This window comes from Epinephelus fuscoguttatus, linkage group LG3 (assembly GCF_011397635.1).
Source record: "Epinephelus fuscoguttatus linkage group LG3, E.fuscoguttatus.final_Chr_v1".
In the NCBI taxonomy this organism is placed as follows: domain Eukaryota; kingdom Metazoa; phylum Chordata; class Actinopteri; order Perciformes; family Serranidae; genus Epinephelus; species Epinephelus fuscoguttatus.
Window position 1 is genome coordinate 1,603,062 of NC_064754.1, and position 15,150 is coordinate 1,618,211.

The following is a 15,150-nucleotide window of genomic DNA, read 5'->3' on the forward strand; positions in this document are numbered from 1 at the left end:
GAATGTTCTCTGGGTTTGTAGAACTAACCGATGCGTTTGAGGTCGTTGAAGTCTTGTTCTGGTTCGCTGTATGTTTTCAGCTCCTTCTCGTCGTACCCAATGTTCATCCAGCGATCCTTCATGATTTGCTGACAAACAAACAAACAAATAAACAAACAATCAAACAAACAACAGGAGCTCTTTCATTCAGCTGTTAAACAGTTTGGGTGCACAGAGTGGCAGAACCTGGGCGCACAGATTGTGTCAGTGTCTCCACCTATTTTAGTTTGTGGCTGTGCAGCAGCACAACGTACAGAGGGGCTGAGAAAAGGTGAATATAGATTGGAGGGTGTGGTGATCAATAAACAGAGCTGTCAGAGCTGATCTGCTGTTGCTGCAGTCGCTTCACAGTAAAACAAAACTTACATCTGGAAACTACTCAGAGGCTTTTATTGTGAAGCTGAACCTGTATTCTCTCATCAGCCACCCATCACCGCGACCACATCAGGCGACACATCCACTCGTATCACTTTATTTTATTACACTACTGGCATAACGCCTCCATTTCTCTGCTCTCCTCAATACTTCCAACAGTAACTTACACTCTGGAAAAGTCATTAGTATGATCACTCCTAAATTCACACCTCCTTCCAGTCTGCTAATCGGATGTGTCTGCAGCGATGCGCCAGACTGTCAATTCAATTCAATTCAATTCAATAAACTTTATTTGTCCCCAGGGGGCAATTTAAGAGGTGAAGAGGGAGCTGAGCCAGAAGACAAAACTTTTGACTTACTGGTCCATCTACGTCCCAACCCTCACCTATGGTCATGAGCTCTGGGTAGTGACCGAAAAGACGAGATCGCTGACACGAGCGTCAGAAATGAGTTTTCTCAGAAGGGTATCTGGGCTCAGCCTTAGAGATAGGGGGAGGAGCTCGGAGTAGAACTGCTGCCCCTTAAGGGGTCAGTTGAGGTGGTTCAACATCTGATCAGGATCCTCCTGGGCACCTCCCGCTGGAGGTGTTTCACGCACGTCCCACCTGGTAGGAGGCCCCGGGGCAGACCCAGAACACACTGGAGGGATTATATATCTCATCTGGTCTGGGAACACCTCGGGGTCCTCCAGGAGGAGCTGGAAAGTGTTGCTGGGGAGAGGGACGTCTGATGGACAGATGGATGAAGCACAGTACACAGATCACTGATGCTGTATATACTGTATATATTGTGATGTTTTAATTTCGTCTGATGATGTTTTATTGCACCAGCTGAACCTACGTTTTACCGTCTTTTATTGACTTGCCTGGTGTCGCCGCCTCTTGGCCGGGTCGTCATCGTAAAGGGTTCTCAGTTGACTTATCTGGTTAGTTAAAGGTTAAATAATTTAATAAATAAGATAAGCACAGCTCTTTGCTTGCTGGTTCTACTAGAATCTGGTCCCATGCACGAGCTTAAACAGTCTGAATCTAACCAAAACAGCTGAACCCACTTTGTCATGATGACTCGTTCTGGCAAATTGAGAAGTAGCTTACATCATCAACCTGTGCTGACTGTGTCACAGCACTAAATCCAACTCATACTGCATTAGTATTAAGCAACATGACAATGTGATTACTTACTTACTTAATCCTCTTCTTCCCAGGAGGGAAATAAGACTTCGACGACTCGACGCCATTCATCTCAGTGTTGTGCTACTTTCTGTGCCTCTCCCCATGTAAGCTTCATTTCTTTCAGCTCCCCTTCAACTGTTCTCAGTCAGGTGTTCTTTGGCCATCCAGGCTTACGTTTTCTGGGTGGTGTCCATCGTAATGCTCCCTTCAGTATCTCTCCTTGTCCATTCTTAGGACGTGACCTAGCCATCTGAGTCGCCAGTGTTTTATTTCTACATCCTGTTTTGCCATACAGCTCCTCGGTTGTTATTTTGTTTGGCCAGAAGATTTGGCAGATTTTTCTCAGGCGCCCATTGTGGAAGGCACTGATTTTATCCCTGTCTCTTTTCACCACTCGTCAGCATTCTGAGCCGCACATAAGGACAGATTTCACATTGCTGGTGTAGAGCTGAATCTTAGTCCGAAAGTTGTACTGTCTAGACTTCCAGATTGGCTGAAGTCTTGCGAATGCCCCACGAGCTTTGGAGAGCCTTGCTTGGATGTCCTTTTTCGCTCCGTCGTCCTTGCTGATTAGGCTCCTCACGTATGTGAAGTCCTCTACAAAGTCAAGTGTCACACCATTGATGGTGATAGGTGTAGGGTTGGTGGTATTCATGCACATGACTTGTGTCTCTGAGTTGTTGATATTAAGACGTGATTTACATACATACTTTAGACGCTTTGCTTAACTAAAGACTGATGACTTTCTCCCTGATTTTGTGTTTAGATGGGCGGATACAATTTCAGAGTTTAAAAAAACTCCCTACGTTGCAGAACCAATAGTAAATCTGCAGGGCGGTCCTTCGGTGGCTCGCTGAACTCTTGTGCTCGTAAACACAGTCCCACTAGAAACACGTGATTGGTACAAAATGGCTCAAGTCGCTGCAAGTCCTTCATTTCCACAATCTTGTGGACTGAGCACACGTTTGATAAAACAGAGTTAAATCTCTCGGCATCCATTTTCAAGCTCTCTGTGTGTTTGTGTCCTTGCAGACGAGAAAAGGAGGAGCGCACATTTCCGAGAAGGCGTGTCCTTTTCAAAAATGCAAGAGGCGTTGCTTTGTTGCCGGCCGTTTTCGCCGGTGTGTTAAACACACTTTAGAAAGGAGTGTCCCCAGACTGTCAGAAGGCGGAGATCTCTGATTGTCTGGTGGTGAGACTCGCACCAATATGACAACATTTTGGATCTGAAGCCACTGAAAGAGGTTCCTGACAGACTGCAGGCTCCATTTTGAGCTCAACTTTCTATTTATTCCTGACGCTTGCTTTGAAAGCTCCACTACGGGCGAGGAGCGGCTGATTCATGTAGCTGAAATGAGGGCTTATCCACACAATACCTCCTTGTTTCAACCTAATAAGGTGTCAGCTGGACAGAGATCACCAGGGAGCTGAGAGTTTCAGGTAAATGACCATCGCTGAAAACAACGTACTGGTGGATGGTGATATTTAACAGATTCAGTGTTGACAGAGAGTTTCGATGTTACATGACAGTCAGACGCTGGTTCTCTGTGGGGACACGGTGTCGTTGTGTTCTGCTAAGGAGCAGCTGCAGAATCAATTATGACACCTGGTAAAATTCGGTACACCGGCACGGTCTGCGTGTCAAACGCGTCTGAAAATGTTCACACAAGGCTCCGCCCCCTGACGCTGGTCTCACCTGCAGGCTGCCTCGTTTCCCCGGGTTCAGCACCAGCAGCTTCTTCAGCAGGTTCTCACAGTCAGTCGACATGTAGAAGGGAATCCGGTACTTTCCTCTGAGGACACGCTCCCTTAGCTCCTACACACACACACACACACACACACACACAGTGTGGACTGTCAGAAACCAGTCGAAGGTTCTGAAGACTGTTTTGTGAAAAAGCTCTTACGAACCTCTGACTTGCTGTCAGCTAACAGACATCAGCTGACTGAAACTGGAAAATTAGCATTAGCTCATTAATTTAGTAGAGCTGCAACGATCAGTTGATTAATTGATTAGACAGTCAACAAAAAATAATCAGCAGCTATTCTGGTCATCGATAAACTGTTGGAGTCATTTCTATGTTAAAAACATTCTTTTAACATCCTCAGATGTAAAAACTTTTGCTCTTATTTGACTTAACATGATGGTAAATTAAATATGTGTTGGTTTTTTGACTGGGCATCAACTCGGGAAACTAGACTTTAAATATTTTCTGTTGTTAAATGGGCTGAAATGATTCATTGAGAAAATAATCAGCAGTATGAATGAAGCGATTATGAAATAATCACCAGTAGAGTGCTGCAGGAATGAGTCCTAAAACCCAGAGATGAGTTAGCATGTTAGCACTTCCTGCTCCCTCGTCTCAAAGTGAGTGTGTTTTTGCTTAGATGTCTGAAACAAGGTCTGGTTCACACAAGCTGAAGAGACTTTCACGTTTTGTTCTACGACATGAGATACGTTGCAACAGTATGAGATTTTCACATTATGACAATGGTGAGCTGTAAAGGCACAAACGTTTTATTACTGTAATTGAAACTTGACAATATTCTGTTAATGGACGTTTGAGAAAAAGTCTCCTCTTTGAAAATAACTAAATTCTAAATGACTAGATCTCCATCCAGTTGCAATTTTCCCCCCAATATCATAGATAAACAAATGCACACAGTACGATAACTCTCAACTTTTAAGGGTCTTTAAAAAGACGGTTGCTAACAAGTTGCTAGATGAGACTACAGAACGTCAGCACACTGAACGCACCTTTACAGCCTCACTGTGGTGATGTTAAGTCATGTGACCATGGTGTAGTTAGGTTATAGCCTAACATGACATTTTATTTCAATTATCATAAAGTGGTGTTCATTAGCGAAGATGATCTCACTGAACAAAACGTGTAAGTATCATAAACTTTTTTTAGGGGTGCAGAGTTAATTTCAGGTCCCCTCACATTTACATGGACAAAACTTCAAAACTTCCATGAATTTTTCAAGGACTCTTAATATATATATATTCTTCTTGCTCTGCTTGCCCGTAATAGTTAGCTAGGTGTCGTACACGGAGGGAGAGACGGAACCCAGGGAGAAAATGAAGAAACATACATGTTGGTAAACAAACATCACACATGGACGCATACTGGAGCTACGTTACGTCGTGCCTACAGAACATAAATTTGCCGTTATGTTACATGAAGTAGACGGTTATCACAGAAGACTACTCTAAGTATTTCATTACACACAATAAACAGGACTTTACCAAAACCTTCCACGACTTTTCCAGGTTTTCCAGGACCGTGGGAACCATCTTATTTTCCGAAATGATTCAAAATCCAACGGAAAAATCCCCCTGGCTTTCTGACGAGGGAACCAGGGTGACGCTAACTTCTGCTTCAGCCTACAGAAAATCTTCATCCCTGCAGCACTGACCAGCAGCTTGACTCCAGGTTCACTTACTGTACTAACTGACCAGCTAACGGAGCGTCCTTCCTGTACACTGAATACAGCAGCAGTGCAGCACTTCCTGTAACTGTGAAATGTGACTGTTTTTACATTGCTGAAAGGTGTTTCTGTTATTTTGTCCACACCTTGAGGTTCTGCCCGTCGAAGGGCAGCGAGCCGCTGACCAGCGTGTACAGAATCACTCCCAGACTCCAGACGTCCACCTCCGGCCCGTCATACTTCTTCCCCTGCAGAGATACAAAACTACATTACCCAGCAGTCCTCACTGTCCTCAGGTGCTGCATGTTCATTATACCATTACATGATTCCTTATAAATTAAGTTTTAAATTTAGTTTAGGAAGTCAAATTCAGTCTGAATCACTAAGTTTTACCTTAAATATGTCGGAACATATTTTCATCCATTTGAACGAAAAACTCCTCCTGATACCATCAAAGCTGCGACTCCAATATTCGCTCAGATTTTGTTCATTTAAAACTAGAATTTCCGCCTCGCAGTTGTACGCCTCCGTGAACCTGTCAGGTTGCAGCTACAGTCTCCATCCATGTCAGTGAGAACATGGATGCTTCACACACAGAAGATCTATACAATCAGCACAGTTTCAAGATTAGAGTCACCAATTCAGTATCTGACCAAATGTCTCCCCTTCTGTTCCTGAGATATGACGTTAAAACATGATGATGTCACAGTCAAGCTGACCTTTGACCTTTTGGATATAAAATCTTCTTATCTTTTCTCCCGTTTCATCCCATCTCACCTCTGTCCCATTCTTTACATCTTGTCCCCCCATTTATTCCTTCTGTCTACAGATGACAAACATGTCACATTACTTGTGTATAAAGTGACAGAGAGATCTAGAATATGTTTGTGGCCTTTAACCTCCTGTGACTTTTTTTATTTCTCTGAGCTGTGTGGGATCAGTGTTTTTACAGTTTAAATCAGCTGGTGTGTTTGTCTCTGAGAGGAAGAGACCTCTGAGGATAATTCAGCTATTGAACAATGAACACTGAAGGAATTCTGACCAGGAGACGTTTCAGCTGGTTGCAACCTCTCACCACTAGATGCCACTAAAGCCCCCTGAATCTGACACACTGAACCTTTTAAGAAACTGATGAGCATTATAAATGTGAGGATGTGACCTGTATGAAGCAGAATGTAATGTAAAGCATGGACATCAGCAGGTGTTGGTTATGCAGGTGTGGTGGGCGGAGCTGGGTGATCACCTGGAAGAGTTCAGGAGCAGCGTAGGGAGGAGATCCACAGAAGGTGTCCAGCTTACTGCCCAGAGTGAACTCATTACTGAAACCAAAGTCTGCGATCTTAATGTTCATGTCAGCGTCCAGCAGAAGGTTTTCTGCCTGAGACACACAGAGAGATTGATTTCAAAACACTTTATGTACCAATGAATTACTGCACAAACTTCCAATTTTAAAAAGTCAGAAAGCTTTATACACTCTTTTACTGTTAGTAAACAGTGTGGTGTTTGTTGGTGGGCGGGGCTTAGCTGGAGCCAAAACAGTTCTCCACAGACATTAGCTAGCGCTAGCTAACAGGTTGTGTTGTCTTGTTTTAGACGATGGAGGAAGATGATGTGAGTGGTGCGTTCAGAAACACTCATTGTGAGTGTGGGAGCGCACTCTGACACAAACTGGAGCGTTGATAAATTGGGAGCGCTGTCTGAATGTAGCGTTGGGTTATCCAGAGCAGCGCACTCTCAGAGTGGCAGAGCGCACTCTGGACACTCTGTCTGTGGAGACGGAGCAGCAGAGCGCCGAGCGGAGTGAATGTGTGATTAACTTAACCGTTGGTTCATTCATGTAGAAATATAACGCTGCGTTTCTTCCACCAACAGGGCTCTCATTTTAGTGTAGAGCGTCAGACTGAATTTACCAACGCACCATGTCAGGTCACTCACTCTCCGGGACCGCCAGTGTTACTTGAATAAGTAAACACTGACCAACGGGACCAGACTGGCCGACCCGTATGCTCTCACTCAGTGGATGGATGATGTCACAGGAAGCCAATCTTACAAAGGAGGACCACACTTGTTTGTTTTGCTATGGAAGCTAACGTTAGCTAATGTGCTAAAAAGTTAGCGTTGCAGAGAAATCCAATCTTCCTCTTAATCCCTCCCCAGTTTCTGATGAGGTGGACATGATAACCCTTAATACACATAACCTTATTCATCCCTACAACAGGAAATACTTTTTCCCTAACCTGATATGAAGTGTGCGCTGCACATGTGAGCATTTTTGATGATGGCCTCCGTCCAGTCCTTTGGTCTTATCACATTTAACCATAGTTGTCTTTGTTTTTGTTGACGGGCAGTGGCGGCTGGTTTTGAGCCATGACTCCTTCTATTCTGGCTCCCAATAACACAACAAGACAAACACATTTTAACACTCCTATGGAGCCTACAGCCCTGTGGGGGAGAGGCAGCTGCACCTCCAGCTCATAACATGATGTCACTGTGATGTCATAGTGGCGTCGGCCCTAAAGGGTCTATTACTAATGACCCACTCTTGGTGTGTGGCGCTGTTTCTATCTGCACAGCCTCGGCCTCAAAATGTTATTAACGATTATTCAGTGATTTTAGGGACAAAATCTTTGTACTGCACTTTTACATTTAAACAGAGCGCTGCTTTCACTTCCATGTCGTGCTACATTCCTGCTAACAACAAATCTCTGCATCGAAATAAGACTTCAAGTGAGGTTCTGAATTCTGAACGGTATCATGAGGCGCTGCAGCGTCGCTGTCATGGATGGCTGATGTCTGGTCACTGGATGAATCTAATCTGATGATCGCTGTGTCTCCATTGACATAATAATCGCTATTTACATTCACGTGAGGATTAGTGCTCAGAGCTGTCAATCTTATTTTATCTCACTGTGTCACTGTGTGTGTGTGTGTGTGTGTGTGTGTGTGTGTGTGTGTGTGTACGTGTGTACCTTGAGGTCTCGGTGTACGATCCTCTTCTGGTGACAGTACTCCACCGCTGACACAATCTGACACAAACACAAGGTGAAAGAAGAAGAAGAGGAAGAATCATTAGAAACTGAACAGGGCCACACATCAGAGATCTGATTAGGATTATTCTTTGACTTTATTGGACCGGACAAAGTGTGAAAGGGAGAGAGAGAGACGGGATGACATGCAGCAAAGGGCCGTGGGCTGGAATCGAACCCGCAGCTGCTACAGCACAGACACTGCCTGTGACGTCCCCCCACTGACCTACTGGGCGCCCCACATTGGTAGATCTTTACAAACTAGATTTATCACCTCTGTGTTTACAGTCTCCATCCATGTCAGTGAAAACATGGATGCTTCACACACAGAGGATCTATACAATCAATCAAATCAATCAATCAATCCTTTATTGTCATTATAAGTCAAGCAAACAATGAAATTGAGGTAGCAAACATAAAAGAAAACAAAACAGACAAGAGCACAGGACAATAAAACAGTTATAAAAGACATAAGAACGGCAGTAATGTAATAAATAGATATAAAAAGTGCATATAATAAAGTGCTAAGATGAGTAGCTGAGGTGCAAGAATGGCAGTGTTTTAGTTTTAACTGTTGGAGCTGAAAGCACGGATGGCAACGGGAAAGAAACTGTCTCTGAGTCTGGATGTACGTTTATGAATGGACCGGTAGCGCCTCCCAGAGGGCAACAGTTCAAGCAGATGGTGGCCAGGGTGGGAAGAGTCTCTGATGATGGTTTTTGCACATTTGAGGTAGCGGGCGGCAGCAATGTCCTCCAGTGGAGGCAGCGGGCAGCCAGTGATTTTTTCTGCAGCTCTCATCACTCTTTGCAGGGATTTTCTGTCCGGTAGAAGGAGAACAGCAGCCTCTTCTCCATGTTGTTCCTTCTGAGAACTCTCAAAATGTAAAGTCTCTGACAAGCTTTCTTCACTATGGCAGAGGTGTTAACTGACCAGGAGAGACAGATGTACTCCGAGGAATCTGAAGGCCTGCACTCGCTCCACACAGTCCCCATTCATGCAGAGAGGGGCTGACTCAGTCACGCTTCTTCCTGTCGTCCAGAATAAGTTCCTTGGTTTTGGTGGTGTTTAAAACCAGGTTGTTAACTGAACCCCATGCTGTCAGTCTCTGTATCTCATCCCTGTATGCTGATTCATCTCCACCAGAGATGAGCCCCACTACAGTAGTGTCGTCAGCAAATTTTATGATGGAGTTTGGTGGGTGAACAGCCGTGCAGTCATGGGTGTAGAGTGTGTACAGAATCGGACTCAGCACACAGCCTTGAGGAGCACCAGTCAATCAGTCAGCACAGTTTCAAGATTAGAGTCACCAATTCAGTATCTGACCAAATGTCTCCCCTTCTGTTCCTGAGATATGACACTGAAACATGACGATGTCACAGTCAAGCTGACCTTTGACCTTCATTATCTTATCTTGTCAGACATTTGTGTCAAGTTTTGCCAGAATTAGCGTATTAACCTATGTGACCTTTGACCTCTGGCCACCAAATTCTAATCTGTTTTTCATTGACTCAGAGTGGATGTTTGTGCCAAATTTGAAGAAATTCCCCCAAGGCGTTGTTGAGCTATTGTGTTTGCGATAATGAGACAGATGCAAAGTCACACTGACCTTTGACCTTCGACCACGAAAAACTGATTAACTCATCGTTCAGTCCAAATGGACGTTTGTGTCAATTTGGAGACAAATGTTCTTCATTTGTTCGTCCAAATGCTATTGGACCGAATGGATCAAATCCTGACAGTCACGAGTCACTGTCACCGTGAGTGTCTGTAGAAAGTTTCACGTTCGTCTCATGGATGGCTGTCGGGATAAATCACTCGCCTGGACCACAGTGTTTGAACTGACTGACTGCTTTACAGACAAACCTCAGATAAACCAAAGTTTACAGATATGATCAAAACAAAACAAACATAAACTGCACTCAGGAGAAACAGCTCAGAGGTTATAAAAAATAAAATAAATTATATTTCTCCAGCAGCCATGTTTGCTGACCACAGCTCTGTTAGCTGCTACGCTAATGGACCATAATAAAACTGTGTTTTATTAGCGGTTGCACTAATGCAGGCTGAATTACTGTGGTCTGGTCCCTGCATGGAGGATGAGCCACTCCATCCTGCAGGTGGCTGCTCGACATACCCGACACCTAAACTGACATTTAACCTGAGTGCTGAGTGTCCAAACCTTCCTGCTCTGTCAGGCAGAGTACGACAGATCACTGTAAAACTATCACAGGAAAACATCCAGAGAGTTAGTGCTGCTCTCAAATATTCATTTAAATATTCTTAAACTACAATTACTGCTTCGCTGTTGTACGCCGCCCTGAACCAATCAAGTTACAGTCTCCATCCATGTCAGTGAAAACATGGATGCTTCACACACAGAAGATCTATACAATCAGCACAGCTTCAAGATTAGAGTCACCAATTCAGTATCTGACCAAATGTCTCCCCTTCTGTTCCTGAGATATGACGTTAAAACATGATGATGTCACAGTCAAGCTGACCTTTGACCTTTTGCATGTAACGTTTCATCACGTCGTCCCTTTATCCTGTTAGACATTTATGTGAAATTTTGTCACAATTACCATGTCAATTCTTGAGTTACGACCAAAAGCATGTTTTGTGAGGTGCTCTAAAATCTAATTATGTCACTGTTGAGTCCAAGTTGAGGTCGGATGCAAGGTCACAGTGACCTTTGACCACTAAATCTGATGAGTTCATCGTTGAGTCCAAGTGGACGTTTGTGCCATATATAAAGAATTCCCTTGATGTGTTCTTGAGATATTGTGTTCATGAGAATGAAACGGACGCAAGGTCACAGTGACCTTGACCTTTGACCACCAAAATCTATTCAGTTCATTGTTGAGTCCAGGTGGACCTTTTTTTTGCCAAATTTGAAGAAATGCCCTCAAGGTATTCTTGAGATATCACCATTACAAGAAAAAGACAGATGAGGTCACAGTGACCTTTGACCACCAAAATCTTATCAGGTCATTGATGAATCCAAGTGGGTGTTTGTGCCATATACTGAAAAAATCCCTCAAGATGTTCTTGAGATATTGTATTGACAAGAATGAGGTGGACACAAGGTCACAGTGACCTTTGACCACCAAAATCTTATAATTTTGTCATTTAGTCTAAATGGAAGTTTGTGCCAAATTTAAAGAAAAACTCTAAAGTCTTTCTTGCAATCATGTTTGGGAGAATGGGACGTACAAACAAGGTTTGTAAAAATAAAGTTAAAATAAGAATTAAAAATGCGACTTCACTTCAGATAACAGTGACGAGGTAAAGTGCCATGAATACAGGAAGCTAACAGGCTGTCATCAGTTTGATATCAAAACATTCTTTCTTCAACATTCTTTTTTTTTTTTTTAACCATTTTGGAAGTGAAACGGAGAATCAATAAGCAAAATCGTAATCAATAAAATTCATATAATACTCAACCCTAGTGCTTGGCGGCGGTCCTGACATGTTTTCATGTTGTAGGGAAACTGAAGGTGTTTTAAGACGCATCGTTGTTGACAGACAGGATGTTATGACGCTATGAACCGCCACATAATGGTTCAAATCTGTCCAGGAGCCTTCGCTGCATCGCTATCCCTCTGTTCCTCTCCACTGTCACTCACTGATGAGGGCAGAAAATGCCCCACAGTTATTTAAATTAACAAGAATAAAGTTATCGTGCACCTGTTGGAGCTGACCAGACTTTTTTTGCGACAGAAAACCAAAAGACTCAAAATTAACAGAGACACCCTGAACGCACCATTAAACCACTGACCAGGACACATTGCATTATGGGATATTGAGGACCAAATAGTGTCGTAGATGTAAAATGATGATGATCACCTGGCGAAACTTGGCTCTGGCCTCCTTCTCCTTCATACGTCCGTGAGCAACCAGGTAGTCAAAGACTTCACCTGAAACACAGACAGACAGACAGACAGACACACAGACACACAGACAGACAGACAGACAGACAGACACACAGACAGACACACAGACACACAGACAGACGTGTAACGCTTCCAGTTTAAAAACAAAACCTCTGGATGACTTTACTACATAGATTATCTGGAGACTTATTTCCTTCTCCATCACCGCTCATGTTACCTGCTGACAGACAGGTGGACAGACAGGTGTGCTGGTCTTACCTCCACTGGCGTACTCCATCACCAAGTACAGAGTTTTCTCCGTCTCGATCACCTCAAACAGCTTCACTGAAAAACAACAGCAGAAACTTATCACTGCTGCCAAATACTGAGCTCAACTACTGCTGCCAGATACTGAGCTAAACTACTGCTGCCAGATACTGAGCTCAACTACTGCTGTCAAATACTGATCCTTGCTGCTGCCAAATACTGAGCTCAACTACTGCTGCCAAATACTGAGCTCAACTACTGCTGCCAAATACTGAGCTCAACTACTGCTGCCAAATACTGATCCTTGCTGCTGCCAAATACTGACCTCAACTACTGCTGTCAAATACTGAGCTCAACTACAGCCAAATACTGAGCTCAACTACAGCCAAATACTGAGCCCTGAAGCTGCTGTCAAATACTGACCCTTGCTGCTGCTGCCAGATTCTGAGCCCTGCAGCTGCTGCCAAATACTGATCCTTGCTGCTGCCAAATACTGAGCCCTGCAGCTGCTGTCAAATACTGATCCTTGCTGCTGCCAAATACTGAGCCCTGCAGCTGCTGCCAAATACTGATCCTTGCTGCTGCCAAATACTGAGCTCAAATACTGCTGTCAAATACTGAGCTCAACTACTGCCAAATACTGAGCCCTGCTGCCAAATACTGAGCTCAACTACTGCAGCCAAATACTGAGCCCAACTATAAGAGGAGGAGGAGGAGGAGGAGGAGGAGACTCACCGATGTTTGGGTGGTTGAGGATCTTCATCACACTGACCTCCCTGAAGAGCTGAGGAGAAGATCAGAGTCAGTGAAGCTCCTCTTTAACACACACACTCATAATTGTTTACTTTATCATGGGACACAGACGGACAGACGGACAGATGTCAGGACGTACCTTCTGCAGGCTGGTGGGGTTCAGCTGAGTTTTGTCGATGATCTTGATGGCGACCTGCAAAGAAACATAAAGTAAATGTGTGGTGTCGTTTTTGTCGTTGTTGTTTTGTTGATGCGGGAAGTGCACCGGATATAAAACAAAGCCTAAAAATGAAAAGTGAAAGAAGAGACGTGGCCAAATAAAAGTGTGTCAACATCACATTAAGTCGTCAGTCCCAGTTTATTTTGTAGGTTATTATCTTTGTATTTATCTGTTAAGTCTGGACTCTTACTGATGCGCTTCCAGTGAGACTCCCTGCTAATTCAAGAAAATAAAATCAACTACAGCACTTTCCTGAAAAAAATTGAAGTGCTGTTAATATTACAAGCTTTATCTAATTTATTGTGACATACTGATCTACAATTTAAAATCCGTCACACAGATTTCCACATGAAACGTCCTTTAGGTGCAGTCTGATACAAACACTGCAACACGATGTTTAATGAGACTCAAATAAAAGCAGGAGTCATAAATACTGAGTGAAATTCACAGAAGGATTGATGCAAATAAATCTTGAGAAGTGTTTGACAGGAAAGCTCTGAGTCAGCGTGATGAGAGCTCAGAGTTTTATTCAGGCTCTGGTCCAAAAAATGCTTTAAAGATAATCAATGAGATTAAAATGCACCGCAGGCTGCAGGAAATCAGCTGAAGCTTCTTCTCTCTGACCAGACACAGCCTGACATCTCCAGAGGGAAGCAGAGCCGCTGATAGGACGACTCCGACTCGGAAAACAAATCTTAAAATAAGTGGAAAACGTCACACACACAAACACGCACTGTTTGATCCTCTGACCAATCAGCTCCGAGCTGCTGACGTCTGCAGAATCAATAATTCATCCTGAAGCGTTACGTTTCCAACAGATTTAACCCCGCCGGCTCTGAGCAGCTGAGAGAGTCTGAATCAGAAGGTCACGTGACTTATTCAGCAGCTGCAAACAGTTCATTTAAATCCTGGGTGTTCTTTGTTTCAGTCAGTGTGACGGCTCACTCTAACACCAGACTGAAAATCACACGTCTCTGAAGGTGTGTGATGGTTCTTGACTCGGCCCAGTGAAAACATGGATGCTTCACACACAGAAGATCTATACAATTACTATTTATTTATCATGTTGATCTGTTCTGTACGACATCTATTGCACGTCTGTCCGTCCTGGAAGAGGGATCCCTCCTCAGTTGCTCTTCCTGAGGTTTCTACCGTTTTTTCCCCGTTAAAGGGTTTTTTGGGGAGTTTTTCCTGATCAGCTGTGAGGGTCATAAGGACAGAGGGATGTCGTATGCTGTAAAGCCCTGTGAGGCAAACTGTGATTTGTGATAGTTCAATGGTGTTCATTATGTCTTCAGTTTCTGATAATGACTTTAGTTGTTCTTTTATCTCAGACATGTATTATTATTGTTGTTATTTGTGATATTGGGCTTTATAAATAAAACTGATTGATTGATATACAATCAGCACAGTTTCAAGATTAGAGTCACCAATTCAGTATCTGACCAAATGTCTCCCCTTCTGTTCCTGAGATATGACGTTAAAACATGATGATGTCACAGTCAAGCTGACCTTCAAGATTACAGGAAGTGACCGCCATGAGACGGCGTATCATCTCTAGTCAACAACTCTCTGTACTTCGTTCTGATTTGCAGCTTTTCAGACTTACTTTGTGGCTGAATATAATTTGTAGCTTCTTAAAATCTGAATGAGGACAGTGATAGTGAGATACTGGCTGCAGTGATGAAACAAAACCAGCATCAAATGGACTGTATTCATAATCAATACGCCACAATAATATAGCTAGCAAGCCAACACGCCATCTGTGGTCATTTTGACTTGACCAGCTGACTTCACTGCAAGCTGATTGGCTGTTGAAACAGGTGACGTGCTTTAAAACCAGCTGCCGGCCATTTGACCAGCTGAGTGTCAGGTGACACCATCAGCCGGCTTGAGTCCAGCTCAGACAGTTCACACTACTGACACTTTTCTCTGTGACGATCTAAGATGGTTTCGTCTCATCATGAATCTTTGGTCTGAACAGGACTTTA

General features: G+C 43.6%; 1 protein-coding gene across 1 annotated transcript in view; it reads right to left on the reverse strand.

The window, feature by feature from the left end:
* mark1 (MAP/microtubule affinity-regulating kinase 1) overlaps window positions 1-15,150 on the reverse strand; it is a 40,085-nt gene that overhangs the window by 10,805 nt on the left and 14,130 nt on the right. The window contains exons 5-13 of the mRNA XM_049567359.1: window positions 13,079-13,132; window positions 12,922-12,970; window positions 12,199-12,264; window positions 11,894-11,964; window positions 7,988-8,044; window positions 6,262-6,396; window positions 5,165-5,266; window positions 3,283-3,402; window positions 29-128 (exon numbers count right to left, since the gene is read on the reverse strand). Coding sequence (XP_049423316.1) covers window positions 29-128; window positions 3,283-3,402; window positions 5,165-5,266; window positions 6,262-6,396; window positions 7,988-8,044; window positions 11,894-11,964; window positions 12,199-12,264; window positions 12,922-12,970; window positions 13,079-13,132 — 754 coding nt within the window. The remainder of the gene's footprint in view (window positions 1-28; window positions 129-3,282; window positions 3,403-5,164; window positions 5,267-6,261; window positions 6,397-7,987; window positions 8,045-11,893; window positions 11,965-12,198; window positions 12,265-12,921; window positions 12,971-13,078; window positions 13,133-15,150) is intronic.